The sequence below is a fragment of the Centroberyx affinis genome, unplaced genomic scaffold (genome assembly GCF_046629955.1).
Source record: "Centroberyx affinis isolate AG114_WGS23_722 - 3 ecotype Tasmania unplaced genomic scaffold, CSIRO-AGI_Caff_v1 ptg003027l_1, whole genome shotgun sequence".
NCBI classification, from domain to species: Eukaryota; Metazoa; Chordata; class Actinopteri; order Beryciformes; family Berycidae; genus Centroberyx; species Centroberyx affinis.
Window position 1 is genome coordinate 109,835 of NW_027281123.1, and position 18,590 is coordinate 128,424.

General features: G+C 39.0%; 1 protein-coding gene across 1 annotated transcript in view; it reads left to right on the top strand.

Annotated features, from left to right (window-relative positions):
- Positions 1 to 18,590, top strand: part of vps13d (vacuolar protein sorting 13 homolog D) — an 85,514-nt gene that overhangs the window by 56,822 nt on the left and 10,102 nt on the right. The window contains exons 46-63 of the mRNA XM_071537379.1: positions 1,633 to 1,849; positions 1,986 to 2,233; positions 3,434 to 3,625; positions 4,430 to 4,556; positions 5,025 to 5,167; positions 6,595 to 6,725; positions 6,837 to 7,012; positions 8,049 to 8,172; positions 9,554 to 9,789; positions 10,510 to 10,612; positions 11,115 to 11,272; positions 12,375 to 12,483; positions 13,078 to 13,248; positions 14,568 to 14,672; positions 16,003 to 16,152; positions 16,540 to 16,689; positions 16,994 to 17,090; positions 17,205 to 17,353. Coding sequence (XP_071393480.1) covers positions 1,633 to 1,849; positions 1,986 to 2,233; positions 3,434 to 3,625; positions 4,430 to 4,556; positions 5,025 to 5,167; positions 6,595 to 6,725; positions 6,837 to 7,012; positions 8,049 to 8,172; positions 9,554 to 9,789; positions 10,510 to 10,612; positions 11,115 to 11,272; positions 12,375 to 12,483; positions 13,078 to 13,248; positions 14,568 to 14,672; positions 16,003 to 16,152; positions 16,540 to 16,689; positions 16,994 to 17,090; positions 17,205 to 17,353 — 2,786 coding nt within the window. The remainder of the gene's footprint in view (positions 1 to 1,632; positions 1,850 to 1,985; positions 2,234 to 3,433; positions 3,626 to 4,429; positions 4,557 to 5,024; positions 5,168 to 6,594; positions 6,726 to 6,836; positions 7,013 to 8,048; positions 8,173 to 9,553; positions 9,790 to 10,509; positions 10,613 to 11,114; positions 11,273 to 12,374; positions 12,484 to 13,077; positions 13,249 to 14,567; positions 14,673 to 16,002; positions 16,153 to 16,539; positions 16,690 to 16,993; positions 17,091 to 17,204; positions 17,354 to 18,590) is intronic.

Here is an 18,590-nt window from a genome sequence, read left to right on the forward strand (position 1 = left end):
TTAAGTAATGCATTCTTAAATGGTATTTAAATGAGGACTTTTTTATTAGATTGACGTATATAAAGGGGGCAGCTATTCCAATGATTGATGGCACAATAAATTACTGTCTTTTTTAAGGCATTAGATTTTGGACAAGGTAACATGATTTGGCCATCACCTGCTGTTCTAGTGAAATGACTGTGAAAGTTACTACTATTTTTTTCTCCTGGCCCTGTGGTTTACAAAATAATGAAATGAAATAAAATCTCATTTTATGTGGTTCCATTTTCTCTTATTTTATGTCAGTGTACTAATTAAGGTGATTCGGTTGTTGCAGCAGCAAACAGTTATAGGATCCAGGAAAGAAAAATAGAATTGAAATAATAGAGCAAATGAGGGTCATATAAACTTATGCATCCGAGAACTTCAGCACTAGAACACGAAAAGTATGAAAGAAAAATTAGGCATTACAACATTAAGAACAGTGTCAGTATTAGCAGTTGATAAATGAGATGTGGAAAAAAAACAAAAATATACAGGATATGAGTATGTACCAAAAATATGAAATATGTTGTAGCAACTCAACACTGCACAGACACAGCCTTGAATTAACATAAAAAGGTATTTATTGACAAAGGGAGGGGAAGGGGTGGGATGGGGTGCAGGACGACAGCAACTTAGGTTCTTCCCAGACCGGGTGCTGGGCGGCTACGCTCGTACGGCTCGTTTCCTTTCCTCCTTCACTAGTACTCGTCTCCTACCAGGAAGCACCCTTGCAAAAGAGCAAAAAACAAGAGGATGAGGCAGAATGAATGCTCCCTTCTTTAACAGAAGTTGGAATCGAATCCACATTGTTTTTCAGCCATTTTTCATCCTGGCATTTTTCGGGATTCCCCCCCTCGATTCCAGGGAACACAACATCCTACCATCTTCTGTAGTGGTGCTATCCGTGGTGCTATCCGTGGTGCTATCCGTGGTACTGAAAGTACCCGCTAGAGATAGCAGTGCACCTTCTTGTAGCTGAAGCTCCATCATGTGCAGAATCAAATGTCAGAAAAAGATAACAAATGAGAGAAACATTTGAATAAGAAGAAAAACAATGTTATACAGTATGTACATACATTTACGTTACATTACGTCATTTTCAAATTTACAGCTTAACCAACCCACAACTTGTTTGCTTTAGAGCTGCAACGATTAATCGATTAGTTGTCAACTATTAAATTAATCGCCAACTATTTTGATAATCAATTCATTGGTTTGAGTAGTTTTTTAATAAAAATAAGTCAAAATTCTCTGATTCCAGCTTCTTAAATGTGAATATTTTCTGGTTTCTTTACTCCTGTATGACAGTAAACTGAATATCTTTGGGTTGTGGATAAAACAAGACATTTGAGGTCATCTTGGGCTTTGGGAAACACTGATCCACATTTTTCACCATTTTCTGACATTTTACAGACCAAACAACTAATCGATTAATCGAGAAAATAATCCAAAGATTAATCAACAATAAAAATAATCGTTAGTTGCAGCCCTAGTTTGCCTGTTGATTTGAGGAATTACCATTGGTGGACCCTCTTGTGACTGTTTATAGGAAACACAAGGTTTTGAAAAAAATGAATGATGAAACTAAGAGAGTCTATGTGTCCACAGAGCCAGTGGTACTGCCACCTATCCTGCCTGGCCAGGCCTTGGCGGTACCCCTCCACCTGACGTCCTGGCGGCTGCAGGCACGGCCCAAAGGCCTGGGGTTGTTCTTCTGTAAGGTTCCCATCCACTGGACCAGCGTGGAGAGGCCCGGCGAGATCAACAGCAGCAAGAGGGAGTGCCAGTCGGCAGACTTTGACGACCACCTCAAACGCAACTTTAGGTAAATAGTCGATCGGCATTTTTTCTCCTGGCCCTGTGGTTTACAAACATGATGTCGTCTGAAATAAAATCTCATCTTCTTCCTTTTGCTTCACTCTCTCCTGTCCTGCCTCTCTTCCTCTGTATCTCCTCAACAGGTTTTGTGTGGTCATCAAAAAGGAGAACTACCCGGACCAACAGCCTGCCAAAAGGGTTTCTGGCAGTGCTAAGCAGATCTACCGCCAGCCAGGCCACACCATCTACCTGCTGCCCACCATGGTGCTGGCCAACCTGCTGCCCTGTGACCTCAACTATTATATCAAGGGAACCTCAATCAAAGGCTCTCTGAAGCCAGGCAAAGAGGCTGTGCTTCATGCTGCCGATACCTCCCAGAACATGGAACTAGGTCAGATCTTTGTTTTTGTCTTTTTAACCAAGCTTTTATTGTTGTACCCCTGTTTAACATACATTGGCCTATTTCACGCTTTGTAAATGACATTAAGTAGAAGTGTTTATGAAACAGTATATCATGCTATGCAGGGTAGGGTCTACAGGCCAAGAGTGTTGTCACGATAACTGATACTACTTCAATTCTGCTCTGAAAGATTGAATTCAGTATTGCGCTTAATGTTTTGATATTTTCACCAAATGCAAGCTGAAATACTGGAATAGTTAAAAAGAAGACTGGCTCTTGACAGTGGACTACAGCAATTAGATTAAGATAGCTGAAAACATTTAACAGTCCATCATGTCTTCAACTGGATCCCAATCCACCTAAACTAGTTAACAAACTGGTGCCAGGAATTAAATATGGAACTGTGAGGACTGTTTCAATTGAGTTCAGAATTCTGAGAATAAAGTCAAAATTCTGATAATAAAGTCAGAATTATCTTATCTTTTTATCTTTCCATTTGTCCTACGTAGACCTCCGTAGTGCAATGTGTTGCGGTTTCTGTCGCCCTCTAGTGGTCAGAAAATGTAGCTTATGTAGCTTTAAGCTGTAGATGCTGTAGATCTAAGCTGTAGATGTTGGAATTGTTTCACTAAGATTGGAAGACCGTTCAGATTCAGCCGGCAAAAAGTTTAGTGCCTTCACATAATATTCTCACGTTGATTTCATGTCTGGTACTTTCACAACTGTATTTCTCAAGTAAGGTATAGACTAGTGATTCTCAACCTTTTTCCTATCAAGGACCCCTATTTAGTCCACATTAGAGCCACAGACCCCCCATTTGATGAGATTTTGTCTCTCTGACCCAAATCTGAGAATATTTTTATTGTCAGATATGATTTTGTCCAGAATTCCATGACTGTCTGTATTGTAGGTAGAGAGATAACAGTGAAACTATGATCAGAACAGTCATTCTTCTACATTCTCTAACTGTGTTAACTTGTTGTAAACAAAATAATGCTGAAGTTTAACAATTCATGAGTTTGCTGGGGGACCCCCTGGAACCCCCTCAAGGAACCCTGGTGGTTGAGAACCGCTGGTATAGACAACAGTTTGAAGCGGGCTGCAGCAGCCATAGCCAATCACGGGCTGGTGTTTATTTCTTACACATCATCCTTGTTCTCACTCTTGACATTCATTACGTGTCTCCTTCAGGAGTACTGCTGGAAAACTTCCCCGTGTGCAAAGAGCTGCTGATTCCTCCTGGAACTCAGAACTACGTGGTTCGCATGAGGCTGTACGACGCCAACAAGCGCCTGCTCTGCCTCACCATCCGCATCATCCTGCGAGCACAGGGGGCGCTCAAGATCCTAATTTCTTCCCCCTACTGGCTCATCAACAAGACTGGTAATTTCTTCTCATGGCTCAAAACTAGGGTTATACCGATTTATCCATTTGCCAATATACTGTATGAGGCTGATATTGGCCTTTTATTGAATATTGGATTTGTTCCAGTCAGTGTTGCCCACCTCTAATATTAGTAGTAGCTGCAGCAGTAGCCGTAGTATTATTATTATCATCATCCTGGGTTTCAATGGAGAATTTTAGTGTCTCATGACCTAAATGCTGTTTTAGCGGTTTTTCCATCATGACAAGAATACAGTTCTGGGGCAAACACTGAATACTTTTAATGTTTTGACATGAAAATGGTCATATTTAAAAACACGTCAAAGAGCCATGCCGTTTCTCTGGCAGCATATTTCATCATCACGATGCACCGGGCCGGCCGACTTTTTCCTCAAACAACTTAATAAGTCGACCGTAAACATGTTTTCCATCTCAAGAAAGTAGTTCCGTAGCACTGAAAATAGTCCCCGGGCAGCGTAATGAAGAATTTGTTCCCATTTGAATTTGATTTGGTAATAACTACAACAGGCTGACTTTTCATGGTAACAGTTAGTGATTTTTAAAATAGAAACTATGTCTTTGTGAGCTGTATTTAAAGGTTTTTAGCTTACAATTGGAGCCAATGACTTCCAGTTTGAAGGCTAAAAACGGTACGTGGCAAGTCAGAAATTAATGGGAGTAGAGCAAACGCATTGTTGATTTTGTTATTTTCATAGGATTTGTTGACGGTAAGAAATGCATTAAAAAACACCAGCGTTATCCTTTAAGAATAAGCCTCTCCCTAATGCCGTTTTCCTCCCTCAGGTCTGCCGTTAATTTTCCGTCAGGACAATGGGAAGGCTGATGCGGCCGGCCAGTTTGAGGAGCATGAGTTAGCCAGAAGCCTCAGTCCGCTGCTCTTCTGCTACACTGACAAGGAGCAGCCTGCCATGTAAGTGGGTGGCCATGACCTAACCAGGCCCTTCCTCTCTCTAACCCGGATGACCATATTCTGGATTGTTCGTAATAGCTGCATCGACAAAGAAAGATGTAGTGACAGGCTGGCTCCAACATATCAACTTTATCTTTGTTTACACTAAAATAAGTATATAAAAATAAAAGTAGATCCGGTTTCCCAAACAGGACATATCTATCACATTGGTTCAAAATCATCTCTGTGGAGAGATACGTCCTGTTTGGGAGACCGGATGTGCTTTTATTTTTAAATACAAATTTTAGTGTAAACCAAGAATAGAAATGCAAAATGACAATGGATCAAGTTTTTTAAAAAATTCCAGAAAATTCACTTGGCACTTGAATGGAAACATAGCTATTGATACAGCTGCTCATTTTCTTGTCCTACTTCATCCTCTTAATCTTTTATCCATCTGTCCTCTTGTCCCATCTTTGTGGCTTCCAGGTGCACGATGCGGATCGGGAAAGGGATCCACCCAGATGGAGTTCCAGGCTGGTGCCAGGGCTTTTCCCTGGATGGAGGGAGTGGAGTCAGGGCAGTGAAGGTTATTCAGCATGGTAACAGACCTGGGCTCATCTACAACATAGGCAAGTTGTGACAATCATAGTGAATACAATAATACAATTCAGCCTGAACCAATGTCTGGTCCATCGGAGCCTGACAAATACAGTATACCGTATTTCCTCTAATATTGGCCCGGGCCTTTATTTAACCTCAACTGCAGAGGGTACCAGGCCTTTATTGGAAGCAGGCTTATATTAGAGACAGGCCTTTATTTCTAATTCCCTCTGTTCTGTTCCCTCAGTATATTTGCTCATATTTCAGTACGAAGCCTCCTTGTTTTCTGATCTGCTTCTGTTGGGGTTCGTTAGGTAGCCGTTTTTTTGTTACTGCAATGCATTACCGATAATTACGGTAATCGACGACGGCACGCTCCAGAGACTTCCGCCGGCCGAGCCATCTTGTGGCATACTGCCATCTTGTGGCACTTGTACGTTACTACAAACTACAGTTACATTATATAACAGGCACCAGGAGTTTAGCGGTATCCACCGTTGTTTTTTCCTTTGTTTTTTTCCCCGGCCTGTATTTGGGGCCAGACTTTATTTGTTTGTGTCGACCACAGCCCCGGCCATTATCGGAGACCCGGCTTTTAATTGACTACCGGCCACTATTAGAGGAAATACGGTAGTTCATTGAATTTGATGCAATCAATGTGAGTTGTACAGTATTATAAGATACAGTATTTGCGTATAGTGATTTTAATAAATTAGGCACAAATCTTTACTTTATCTTGACATTTATTTACACCTTATACCTTTTGACAAAAAGAATGATTTTATATAAAATCCCAGTACATCAAAAACAGTTTTAAGTATGAATTTTACATGGATCTTGTCAGGGTTATCGCAGGTTTGAATAATCACTTTTAACTGTCAGTTAACACTCAATTACTTTGTCTCATTTATTTGGTTACACTTTACAATAAGGGTCACTAAGTTAAGGGTTAGTTAATACTTAATAAGCAGTAACTAACTTTAATTAACAGTTAACTAATGTGTCTGGTAATCATTTACTAATGGTGTTCATGTTAACTAAGGTATTAATTTATACATTATTTAATAGTCATCTTTATAAACTATTAAATAATGTATAAATTAATACCTTAGTTAACATGAACACCATTAGTAAATTACACATTAGTTAACTATTAATTAAGCATTAACTAACCCTTAACTTAATGACCCTTATTGTAAAGTGTTACCGTTTACTTTTCAAAGTGAGATACTGAGACACACCCTCCAAAGTGATTTTATTTTACACATAAATGGTAAAGATCTTTATTGGCACATACTGTATATATGAGACATCTTTAATTTTCCTCCCCTAACTAGTGACATGACATCAAACTAAAACTCAAAGCAGTTTGTTGGGCCTTATTGTTAATGTCACAGTATCAGTGACAGTGAAAATCTTTGTCAGTCGTTCAACATGTCCTGTCTGAACAACGCAGGTATCAGTGTGCGGAAAGGGAAAGGACGCTACAGGGACACGCACATCGTGACTTTTGCCCCACGCTACCTGCTGGATAACCGCTCCACGCACAAACTCGCCTTTTCTCAGAGGGAGTTTGCAAGGGGAAAGGTGAGAGCTGTGATTTTTTTTTACAAATTCCATATCATACGAATATGACAGGGAAAAGGCAAGTCAGTAGATAAATGGAAGAATATGATGGACGAATGAATCTACTCCTAGGGCACGGCCAACCCGGAGGGCTACATCTCCACCCTGCCGGGCTCCAGCGTGGTCTTCCACTGGCCCAGGAACGACTATGACCAGCTGCTGTGCGTGCGCCTCATGGACACTCCCAACTGCACCTGGTCCGGAGGCTTCGAGGTCAACAAACCAAAGTCCTTCCATGTCAACATGAGGTGCGTCATGCTCACGAGTATTTCATATTTTCTCATACCATGGATCCATATGCGCCTATTCAAATCCTTTTTGACATCCTTTTGCAATAATCGGTAACACTTTCTATGACGCCCCCATGTCTAAAATGCATTATAAACATACTTATAATGCGTTATAATCTGCTTATAGCACTGTATAATTATAGTTATAAGCACTCATAAATATTCATAATGCTTTATAACAATAATCATAACACATTATAAAGCATTTTATAATGACTTATAGGTCAAGTATCATAATACTTCACAATTGCTGGTCACTCACAGACATTTTTTTTGCAAGGATCATAGTGTAATATAATTGTCATAGATGTAATACATTATAATCATTAGCAGATTATAACGCATTACCCAGGTGGGTGCTACACATCGGTGGTGGATGAGTTGAGTCCCCCCCCCCCCCCCCATATGTGAAGCGCTTTGAGTACCTAGAAAAGCGCTATATAAATGCAATCAATTATTATTATTAATTATTATAAGTATGTTTATAATGCATTATAGACATGGGCGTCATAGAAAGTATTACCCAATAATCAAATGAATTTCAATGGGAGAGTATACAAATTTATATACTGTCATTTTCATATAGTGATTTTCAGCCTGCCTGTGATGAGCTTGCTAAAACGGCTTTTATTTCGAAAAATCCAGACCAGACTTCCCACACTACTGGTTGCTTAATATACAATGTATTTGTTTCTGTTTCATCTTTGTGCTTGGACCCCTACAATCACCACTTGCAGCTATTATACAGTATATATATTTTTTTACAATATTTTTCAATATTTATCTCCACTGCCACTGCTGTCCTTATTTGTTCAGGCATTGAAATTGTCTGTTGCATATGTTTATATAACCCCCATTTGCTCTATTCCTATCTATATTCTATTTTTCTTTTCTGTATCCCGTAACTCTTTGCTGCTGCAACGACCCAAGTTCCCCATTGGCATCATTTAAGTATTATCAGGTGTTTGACATATATGGTGCTTTTTTCCAACAGGGACACCCTAGGGAACTGTTTCTTCCTGCGGGCTGAGATCACCCTGAAGGGAGCCACCTACCAGATCTCCTTCAGTGACACTGACCAGTTGCCTCCACCGTTCCGCATCGACAACATCTCTGAAGTAGGTCAATGCTATATCAGCATAGATCACATGCCCTGTAACACTCTGACCTTTTAAGGGCTATGTTAGCTTCACATTGCCAAAGGTTAAAAAAATCCATAAGCTGCTGGATCAGTGACAAATCTGACATTTTTGTTGAATCTGCTGTAACAAATGTCCAAGAATGTATTATTGATTGATTATGCGGCATGAAGGCTCATTGGTTAGCACTGTGGCCTCACAGCAAGAAGGACATGGTTTTGATTTCTGGTTCTTTCTGTATGGAGTTTGAATGTTCTCCCTGTGTTGTCCTGGGTTTCCTCCACAGTTCAAAGACATGCCAATCATTTGGATAGCAGACTCTAAATTTCCCATTGGTATGAATGTGAATGTCCGTATGTGTTAGTGCTGTTTGACTGTTAACCTGTCCGGTCCTTCCACCCAATGGAATAGGCCAGTGGTGGAAAGTAACTAAGTACATTTACTCAAGCACTGTACTTAAGTACAATTTTGAGATACTTGTACTTTACTTGAGTATTTCCATTTGATACTACTTTATACTTCCACTCCACTACATTTCAGAAGGGAATATTGTACTTTCTACTCCACTACATTTATTTGACAGCTTTAGTTACTTTTCAGATGGAGATTTGACACAATGAACCCAGTGGTTTCCAACCTTTTTGGCTTTTGACGTCTTACAAAAAGCAGTGTGTAGTCGGGTCACATTTCAGATGTCTATGAGTTGTTAACAGCTCCACCAAATAATGATTTTTCCCTCTAAACTTCACATGGTTTCCTTTCAGTAAATGTTCAAATGATCAAATTTTTCAGCAAAAATCAAAGATTACAGAAAAAGTTTAAAAACTGAAAACAGATTTGTGTATCAGAACTTTGTTTTTTCTTCTTTCCTCTCCCATTAATCATCTCACAACCCCTCAGATTTATCTGGTGACCCTTTGGAGGGGCCCGACCCCTAGGTTGGGAACCACTGGACTAAACTAGCTAACTGTATTTACAGTAGTTCAAACTAGCTCCACCTCCAGCAGCTACAACAGTAACATGCTGCTTACACACTGATGCTTCAGTATTAATAATCTAATGATGTCATATATAATAAAATATCAGTCAGAGGGACCAAACCACTACTTTTACTTAAATACTTTAACTACTATTTTGCTGCTAATACTTATGTACTTTTACTTAAGTAGGATTTTTCATGCAGGACTTTTACTTGTAATGGAGTATTTTTACATTGCTGTATTGGTACTTTTACTTTTAAGTAAAGGATCAGAGTACTTCTTCCACCACTGGAATAGGCGATGGCTGCCCATGACCATGGAATAAGCAGGAAGAGAAAATGAAAGAATAACGATTGATTGCGTTGTTTCAATAATTCCAGGTGCCTATCCAGTTCTGGCAGCACGGGGTGGCTGACATGCGGCTTCACACAGAGGTGAAGGCGGGCTCGGTGCTTGACTTTGCCTGCGATGAGCCCACCCTACCCCCCTACCTCACACTCACCGTCAAGGGTGCCGGCTCCTCAGAGGTCACCGCCGACATGAACTTCTTCAGAGAATACAACAAACTCTACTACGAAAATTTTATCTACATTGCAGCCACATACACCTTTTCCCAGTAAGTACCATATATGGACCATTGTAAAGGCTGAAAGTGGAATAAGTTGTCATTTGATGAGATTCCTCTGAGGTTACATGTTTTTTGTTTTTTTTTATATATATATGCCATGCCAGCGTGAGCTCAGAATTGTACAAAAAGGCTGGTTATTGCTGCCTACATTATACTTAACAGTGGTAGATTATGGACTTATCAGAATCAGAATCAGAAATACTTTATTGATCCCCGAGGGGAAATTGGGTTACGTTGCGGTTGCTCACATTCTAGAAGAGAAATATATATATATATAACCATAGAGAAATTATAAGAAAAATAGAAATAAGAAAATAAGAAATATGTAAAATATATGTATTATACTACAATATATAACAATAATAATATAGAAATAAGAGAAATAAGAATTATGTACAAATATGTGCATCATACTACAATATATACAACAGTGTAAATAATTAAATAATTATTACACAGTTGAATTATTGCACAAAATTATTACCAGAATCAGTATTGCAGTTTAAAATATAAATGATAAATTATGGGGTTATAAAACTGTTGACAGGGGTGAAATAAGTCCAAGAGCCAGTCTATTGAGTTGAAAAGTTGAAAAATTTGATTATGCCATTACTAAGACTATTAACAAGAGCTACAATATTTTCTATCAGTGAGTTTTCTTGTTAAGTCATAAAGTCAGGCTTAGCAGAGTGATTTTTGTGGATGCAGGGATGCTGGGAAGAGGCCTGTTGGGAAGAAGCGCCTGGTGGGCTGTGCTGAACTGGTACTAGATGTGGAAACCAAGACTCAGAGGGTCATCCTGAAAAAAAAGGTACGATTGTAGTTTTAAATGTCGCCTGGAATGGACACTTGGGCCATGAAGTGTACATTAACCGAGATCAATTGATGAGTGTGCTTTTTCTACTCAGTCTATTCAGTCGTAAATGTGACCGCAAATAGTTTTTCCAGCACTAGCTTAGATGCACCTGTCTGAAAAGCTGAGATCTGATTGCTGATTTTCTCCGAAACGCGTGCATTGTTTTAAAAAATGGCATACGCATCGCTAAACTTGTTTAAATTCTATTGCCTGACTGTGTGGGGGGGGTTGTTGTGCAAATTTTGCTGTTTGATAATGGATACATTTATATTAACTCCCATCCGGGGCGCCCTGGTATCTTGTAAAAACACAACATCCTTGGTTTGAATCTGGCCCAAGAGCTTTGTCGCATGTCATCCCCCTCTCTCTCTCTCTCCTTTGAAGTATTCAATAAAGATGAAAATGCCAAAAAAAAAAAAAAAAATCAGTGCTCCCATTCACTTCCATTGTCTGGCAGGAGCCCGGGAAGCGCTCTCAGCTGTGGAGGATGACTGGGACTGGCATGCTATGCCATGAAGGCTCCTCCCCACCGCAGAGCAAGCCAGCCCAGCCACGACCACTGGATTCTTCTTTGGTGCTGGACATCGCTGGCTTGGCCGCTGTTACTGATAACAGGTTTGTGTAGTCACTAATCTATTTACCAGGTAACAGGACAGTCTGCACTGTTCATTATTTAAAATTGGTACCAAATTTTTCAAAGACTTTCGGTACCAAATTTTTCAAAGTCTTTTGCTACCAAATGTTTCAAAGCCTTTTGCTACCAAATGTTTCAAAGCCTTTTGCTACCAAATTTTTCAAAGACATTCGGTACCAAATGTTTCAAAGCCTTTTTGCTACCAAATTTTTCAAAGCCTTTTGGTACCAAATGTTTCAAAGCCTTTTGCTACCAAATTTTTCAAAGACATTCGGTACCAAATGTTTCAAAGCCTTTTTGGTACCAAATGTTTCAAAGCCTTTTTGCTACCAAATTTTTCAAAGCCTTTTGCTACCAAATGTTTCAAAGCCTTTTGCTACCAAATTTTTCAAAGACATTCGGTACCAAATGTTTCAAAGCCTTTTTGCTACCAAATTTTTCAAAGCCTTTTGGTACCAAATGTTTCAAAGCCTTTTGCTACCAAATTTTTCAAAGACATTCGGTACCAAATGTTTCAAAGCCTTTTTGGTACCAAATGTTTCAAAGCCTTTTTGCTACCAAATTTTTCAAAGCCTTTTGCTACCAAATGTTTCAAAGCCTTTTGCTACCAAATTTTTCAAAGACATTCGGTACCAAATGTTTCAAAGCCTTTTTGCTACCAAATTTTTCAAAGCCTTTTGGTACCAAATGTTTCAAAGCCTTTTTGCTACCAAATGTTTCAAAGCCTTTTGCTACCAAATTTTTCAAAGACATTCGGTACCAAATGTTTCAAAGCCTTTTGGTACCAAATGTTTCAAAGCCTTTTTGCTACCAAATTTTTCAAAGCCTTTTGGTACCAAATTTTTCAGTTTCTCTAATATACCGAATTTCGGTACCCATCCCTAAAATTTGGACACTGCACTGAGTCTGGAATATAATCTATCGCAGAGGATTGGATGAAAACTGGGATGATACGCTCTTGTATCTGAAATTCATCTTTCTCCATCAGCCCTGTCGTCTGTCTTTAGATAGGTTACCAGACAAGACTCTTGTAATGTTAGGGATCTCTCTCTCTCTCTCTCTCTCCCTCTCCCTCCCTCCTAGTTTTGAGCCACTGATGCTGAGGAGGCCAGACTCGCGTCGCAGCACCACCCAGACGTGGCACTTCAGCTCAGGCATGCTGACCTGCGGCCTTCCCCGGCTGGTAGTACAGGTGGGTATCCTCACCAAGATCATAGTAGCGAGTCAAAGTGATGTTGAACTTTGGTAGTAGTAGTAAATAGGTGAAAGATTCTGCTAATATATAAAAAACAAGTCTCACTTTTTTTTCACCTATTTACAGTTATTGGTAAACATATTATTTTCTTTGTTCCATCGCCATACGTTTCTTCCGACAGGATTCGGTGTTACACAAGGTTTAATAAACATAAAGAAGATGATTCACTTAGCCAAAATTCAGCAGCATGACTAGTTTTTTTTATATATTGTCAGAATCAATACCCAGGGAGACAGATAAACACAAAGAAAGCATCACATAGAATAAACCAATTTTTAAGTTTTCTACATCCATTATACGTAGTATACTATAAAAATAAATTTGAGAATGATACTGTATTTTGAGGTAAATATTCTACACATAGGGGCTTTCAGAACTGCTCTCCTGCTTTGCGATGAGTTCAGAATTTCTTAGCTTAGCTGTTCATTCTTCACGTTATTAACTCAAAAAACAAATGTGCTATGTTGCTGTACAAATCCTGACAGTTCCTATTCTTATTATCTTCCACTATGCATGGCCCCTAACCCTCAGGCTAAGGGTGGGGTGGCAGGGCTGTATGATGGAGCAGAGGTGGTGTTAGGGCCGGACTCGGGGCTGCTGGAGCCCGGCCCCGAGCAGCAGTTCATCAACCAGAAGATGAGACCCGGCTCTGGGGTGCTGTCAGTCCAGGTGCTGCCAGACGGACCCACGCGAGTACTGCAGGTACTAGGCAGCTGATTGTGTTGAAAATAGTTTCTCAGTGAATCTAAGGAATTCTAAGGAATCACTATACTAGCAACCATGCTACTAACAAACCAGAGCAACCATGCTACTACCAACCACTTTGTCTGATAAAATGCTACATGCACACGATTCAAGATTCAAGAACTTTATTGTCATTGTGCAAGCACAACGAAATTGCAATTGCATCAACCTCAAATTGTGCATTGAATTAAACCTTCACATATATACAAAGACTTCCCATTTACAAAATATAAATAAGAAATATAAAATATCAGCATAAAAAGTACAGAATCTAAGCAAACAAACCTAACAAGCTAACAAAGCCAACATAATCTTTTTTTTTCTTCCTTTTTTTATTTTTATGTTTTTAACTCTGTAGCACTTTGAGATTCACTGTGAATGAAAAGTGCAGTACAAATAAAATGTATTATCATTATTATTATTATTAATTAGAGCTGCAACAATTAATCGATTAGTTGTCAACTATTAAATTAATCGCCAACTATTTTGATAATCGATTAATCGGTTTAAGTAATTTTTAAGAAAAATAAGTAAAAATTCTCTGATTCCAGCTTTTTAAATGTGAATATTTTCTGGTTTCTTTACTCCTCTATGACAGTAAACTGAATATCTTTGGGTTGTGGACAAAACAAGACATTTGAGGACGTCATCTTGGGCTTTGGGAAACACTGATCCACATTTTTCACCATTTTCTGACATTTTATAGACCAAACAACTAATCGATTAATCGAGAGAATAATCGACAGATTAATCGACAATGAAAATAATCATTAGTTGCAGCCCTATTATTAATCCCATCCCATCCCATCCCAACAGCCATAGCTGTTCATTAATAGCTGTTCTTAAAACTCACTTTTATAGACTTTAGGGTTTTTATATAACAATCTTCATTAATTGTCCTCGACCTCCCCTTTTATGTCTCTTACTTTACTTACATTACATACTTTTTACTTTTACTGTTGCTTACTGTTTTCACTTCATCTTTTGCAAAGCTGTTTGTACTTCTGTTTTCAAAAGTGTGATACAGTCTTTTTTGTTTTTTTATATTCATTATCATTGCTTTACAGTTTGAAAATGTCTGCTCTTCAGAGTAAAATCAACCTCTTCATTACTGTCTCCATCTTATTGCTAGACCAAACTGTGCTGTGGCATAGGCAAACACATTTCAAATTAGTATTCACCATTAAAGTTGTAATTTATGATGATTGCAGTTAAATAATGTGCTTATTAGGGCCACTGTGGTTGAACTTTTCTGTCCTGTCCTGTCCTGTTCATAGATAAGTGACTTCAACCAAAGAAGAATGAACCGGACCTCCCCTAGCATAGAGGAAGACCGGCACAAGGACGATGTGAAGAAGAAAGAGCCTGAGCAGGAGCTAGAGGTACAACTCACCTTTAGATTAGATACATGGCAACACTTTACATAAACCCTGGTTTGTAACACATTCACAGCATGCGCATTCATACCTGAAAGAGCTAATAATAACATGACACATTCATGAATCCAGATTTGCTCCTTATTTTATTCTGCTTTCATTAAACGTTCCTATAATTCTTGGGTCATTTGTGGTTTAACAGTGCGCCAATGTTCCAGTGGCAATTTCAAAATAGAAGTCCTTATGGCAATTACAGTTTTAACTGAAAACCTCAAGCTACAATGAGCTGTCACTCGTCTTGATGAGCTGTCTGATGAACTCTGTGGGATAATCAACCACTGCAAGCCATGGCCGCAGCTACCATTGAGCCAGCTGAGGACATGTCCTCAGTTACATTTCCTATAGTCAAATTTGTTTTTAAGTGTTTGCACGCAGTTTTCTTGGTCTGACAAGTAAATGAGCGCTGGTACACTTTCCTCCGCTGCTCATGCCCAGCAAAATAATGGCAATTAAGATGTTTCTCGATGGTTAGGACATAACAACTGAGCGACTCATTTTTGTGTCTGTTAGCTTGTCAGTTTAAAATGTCGATAAAACCGTACTGAGTACCAAAGCAAAATATCAACAATCACTTATTTAGGACAGCTAGCAATGCTATTGGTCTTTCATTTGCAATTGAAAATGAAAAAAAAATAATTCTTCATATTTTGCAGTCAGTATGCAGTAGGGCTGGGCGATAATTCAATATTATCGCTTATCGTCTTTCAGTGGAATCATATCATGAGGATATGAAGATATTTTGATATCGTGACACACATTTCTGCTGTCTAAATTGATGATGACAAGCAAATTTTACTTAAAAACTCTGATAAAATGAGGTATGGTAGGAATATTATTTGAATATTTCTGTTTTGTTTGACATCACACCTAACATCACCATTCGGTTCAATGAGATGAACATTAATTTGATTATTTAGCGTGATTTTGCATACATGAACCATATCGTGATATATATTGAGAAAAATCCTTGATTATCAAGATATTGATTTCAACCACATCGCCCAGCCCTAGTATGCAGCACTGATAGCCAAGTGTTCTGGTATTGGCATTCCTAATGCCAGGTCAAATTAAAAACACAAAGTCGACATTTTTGTTCCGACACATGAAGAGCTAAAATTCCACGAATCAGCCGAGTCTGTAAATGGAGTACAAGACTATAAGCTGGGTGTATGTTTCATCCACTTCCATTTATCGCGGTTGTGTTCAGTCATTTCAAGAATCTCTGTGAGAAAATTCCCTGACCGCCTCTCCGCTTTCATGTGTGTCGGCTGTCCAGGTTTTGGTAAATCTGGAGGAAGGACTAGGTGTGTCTCTGGTCAACAAGCTGCCCGAGGAGCTCGTCTTCACCACTCTGTCTGGCATTGACGTCCACTTCACCCGCACCGCTGCCAACGAGGTCTTGGAGCTCAGCATTCAGAACATCCAGGTAAGTTCACCATAGCTGTTGAGAACATTCATATAAAAGTCCCCATGAAATGAACTCCCATTACTTTTACTTCCATGCTGCACTAGTAGGCATAAATATCAATTTCTAACCAGATTTTTGAACAATCCCGCCCCTCCACCTTTCTCTCGTTGACTCGTATATTCCGTTGGTTTAGACTTTTGAATGATCTCTCACTGCATTATGCCCCGCCCCAACATCCTGTTTCAACAGGAAATGCGTCAAATCCAGGAAGTAAAGATGCCATTTCATGAGGTCTTTAATCGTTTTTCTCTGTGTACGGTTTGTCATCCAACTAGAATCAAATCTTGCTGCATTGATCTTGTCCATATTGCTAAAATATTACTTGTTACTTTGTCTTTCTGTCAGGTTGACAACCAGCTCTTAGGCACCACCCAGCCGGTGATGCTGTGTGTGACTCCCGGCTCCAGTGACAGCAATATCGTGGACAGCGGCGCCGCCCTGCAGGTCAACTCTGTTAAGGTTCCCAGCAACCTCATGCTCACTGATCTCTTCAAGGTGAATGTCATACAAATGCATTTGAAAACAAAGGAAAAATTCTTGAAAGCAGCTGACGGCAATAAACATTATGAATACAAGGCAACACAAGATCTAGACAATCTGCATATCATTTTTGCATACTGTCTTAAACTACAAAGTTAACAGTTTTTTTGTCATGTCAAAGACCTTTTTTCTTTTCCTCGCAATTAGATGGACAATAAAGTCTTTCTGATTCTGAATATGGGTGTAGGCAGTTAGCATGAAGGTTAAGATGCTAATCTTTTAACTAACCAACTATCATCTAAACATTATATTTCCACAGCATCTCATGGTTACAGCTCGGCGCTTCACGGTCATCATCGAGGAGAAACTGCTGCTGAAGCTGCTCAGCTTCTTTGGTTATGGACAAACAGAAGGTGGTGGGTCCTTTTTGAATGTCACGGTTAACATTGTTGTGCCGCTGTGTACAAGTGGGTAGTAGTTACAAACTGAGGTGTATTCATAGATGTGTTTTAAATGTGTAATTGATGCAGAGCTGGAGAAGTTGGATGAAAACCTTTATGAGAGGCCCAGCGAGGATGCAGGAGCTCCCAAGCGTTACTACTTTGAGAACCTGAAAATCAGCCTTCCCCAGGTCAAGCTGAGCGTCTTCACCTCTCACAAGCTCCCTCCTGATCTCAAGGTACCGTAACGTAGTCAACTTCCACTTCTTTACATGGTTCTTTACATGTACATACTGTCAATAATCTGAGCACAAATATCATTAACAAATAAATAAACAAACACAGTGGTAAAATGTTGGCATGCATTGTAGAAATTTAAATAAATATTGGAAACACAGAGGTAACACTTCTTGTGATAAAACAAGTCATTGTACTCTTAAAACTGGTTCTTATAATACTGTACATGACTTTTAACCTAAACTTAACTTAATTCAGTCATGAAAACAAATCCCCATTCTTAAAGGATAACTCAACCTGGGCCTTATTTCCTTAGGTTTTGCCATCATGATGATTGATTGTGTTCAAATTTCATCACTTACTTCACTGTAGAGCTTTACGTAGCTTCAGGTTGCCAGGATAAGAAGCAATTTTCAATCTAATAGGGCATGTTGCAAGAAGTTAAAATCACTGTAATTTCATTAAAGCAGATTTTGCAGAGGAAGCACATGGATACAGGATCATATCATCAGCATACAGATGGTACATACTGTCAATAATCTGAGCACAAATATTAACAAATAAATAAACAAACACAGTGGTAAAATGTTGGCATGCATTGTAGAAATGTAAATAAATATTGGAAACACAGAGGTAACACTTCTTGTAATAAAACAAGTCATTGTACTCTTAAAACTGGTTCTTATAATACTGTACATGACTTTTAACCTAAACTGAACTTCCTTCAGTTTTAAGGTTCCCTTTAAAGGAGAATGCCACATATTTGTTATTATATGTTATTCCTATGATGTAGGAGAGCTGCAAGTGAAACCTGTGATGTCATTGTCATGTTAGATCTGGAACTGTGTAATCGATTCAATTGAGAAATAGTAGATGTTCATCACGTGATTATTGATTTTGGTTTTTCAAAGCCTGTACCAATATCAACATTTCGAAGAGAAAAAAAAGCTGATAATAATCAGCTTTTTTAAATTCAATCATAGGCTCAGAAATTAGGCGTAAACACTAAAGGATCAAGCCTGGTTCCAGACTCCTGAATCACGACCCGCTCACTCGATTTTGTCAAGGGAATCTGGTGTTGCTCTAATCTAGTGGTTCTGAATTAATTAGATATCTCAAAATCCCAAGAGAAGCTCTCATTCCTAATTGAGAGCTCGATTTCATGGAAGCAAACATGTCCCGCCTGTTTAGTTTAATCCAGTTTTATTTTGCTTTTGGTTTGAAATATTGGCAGATACT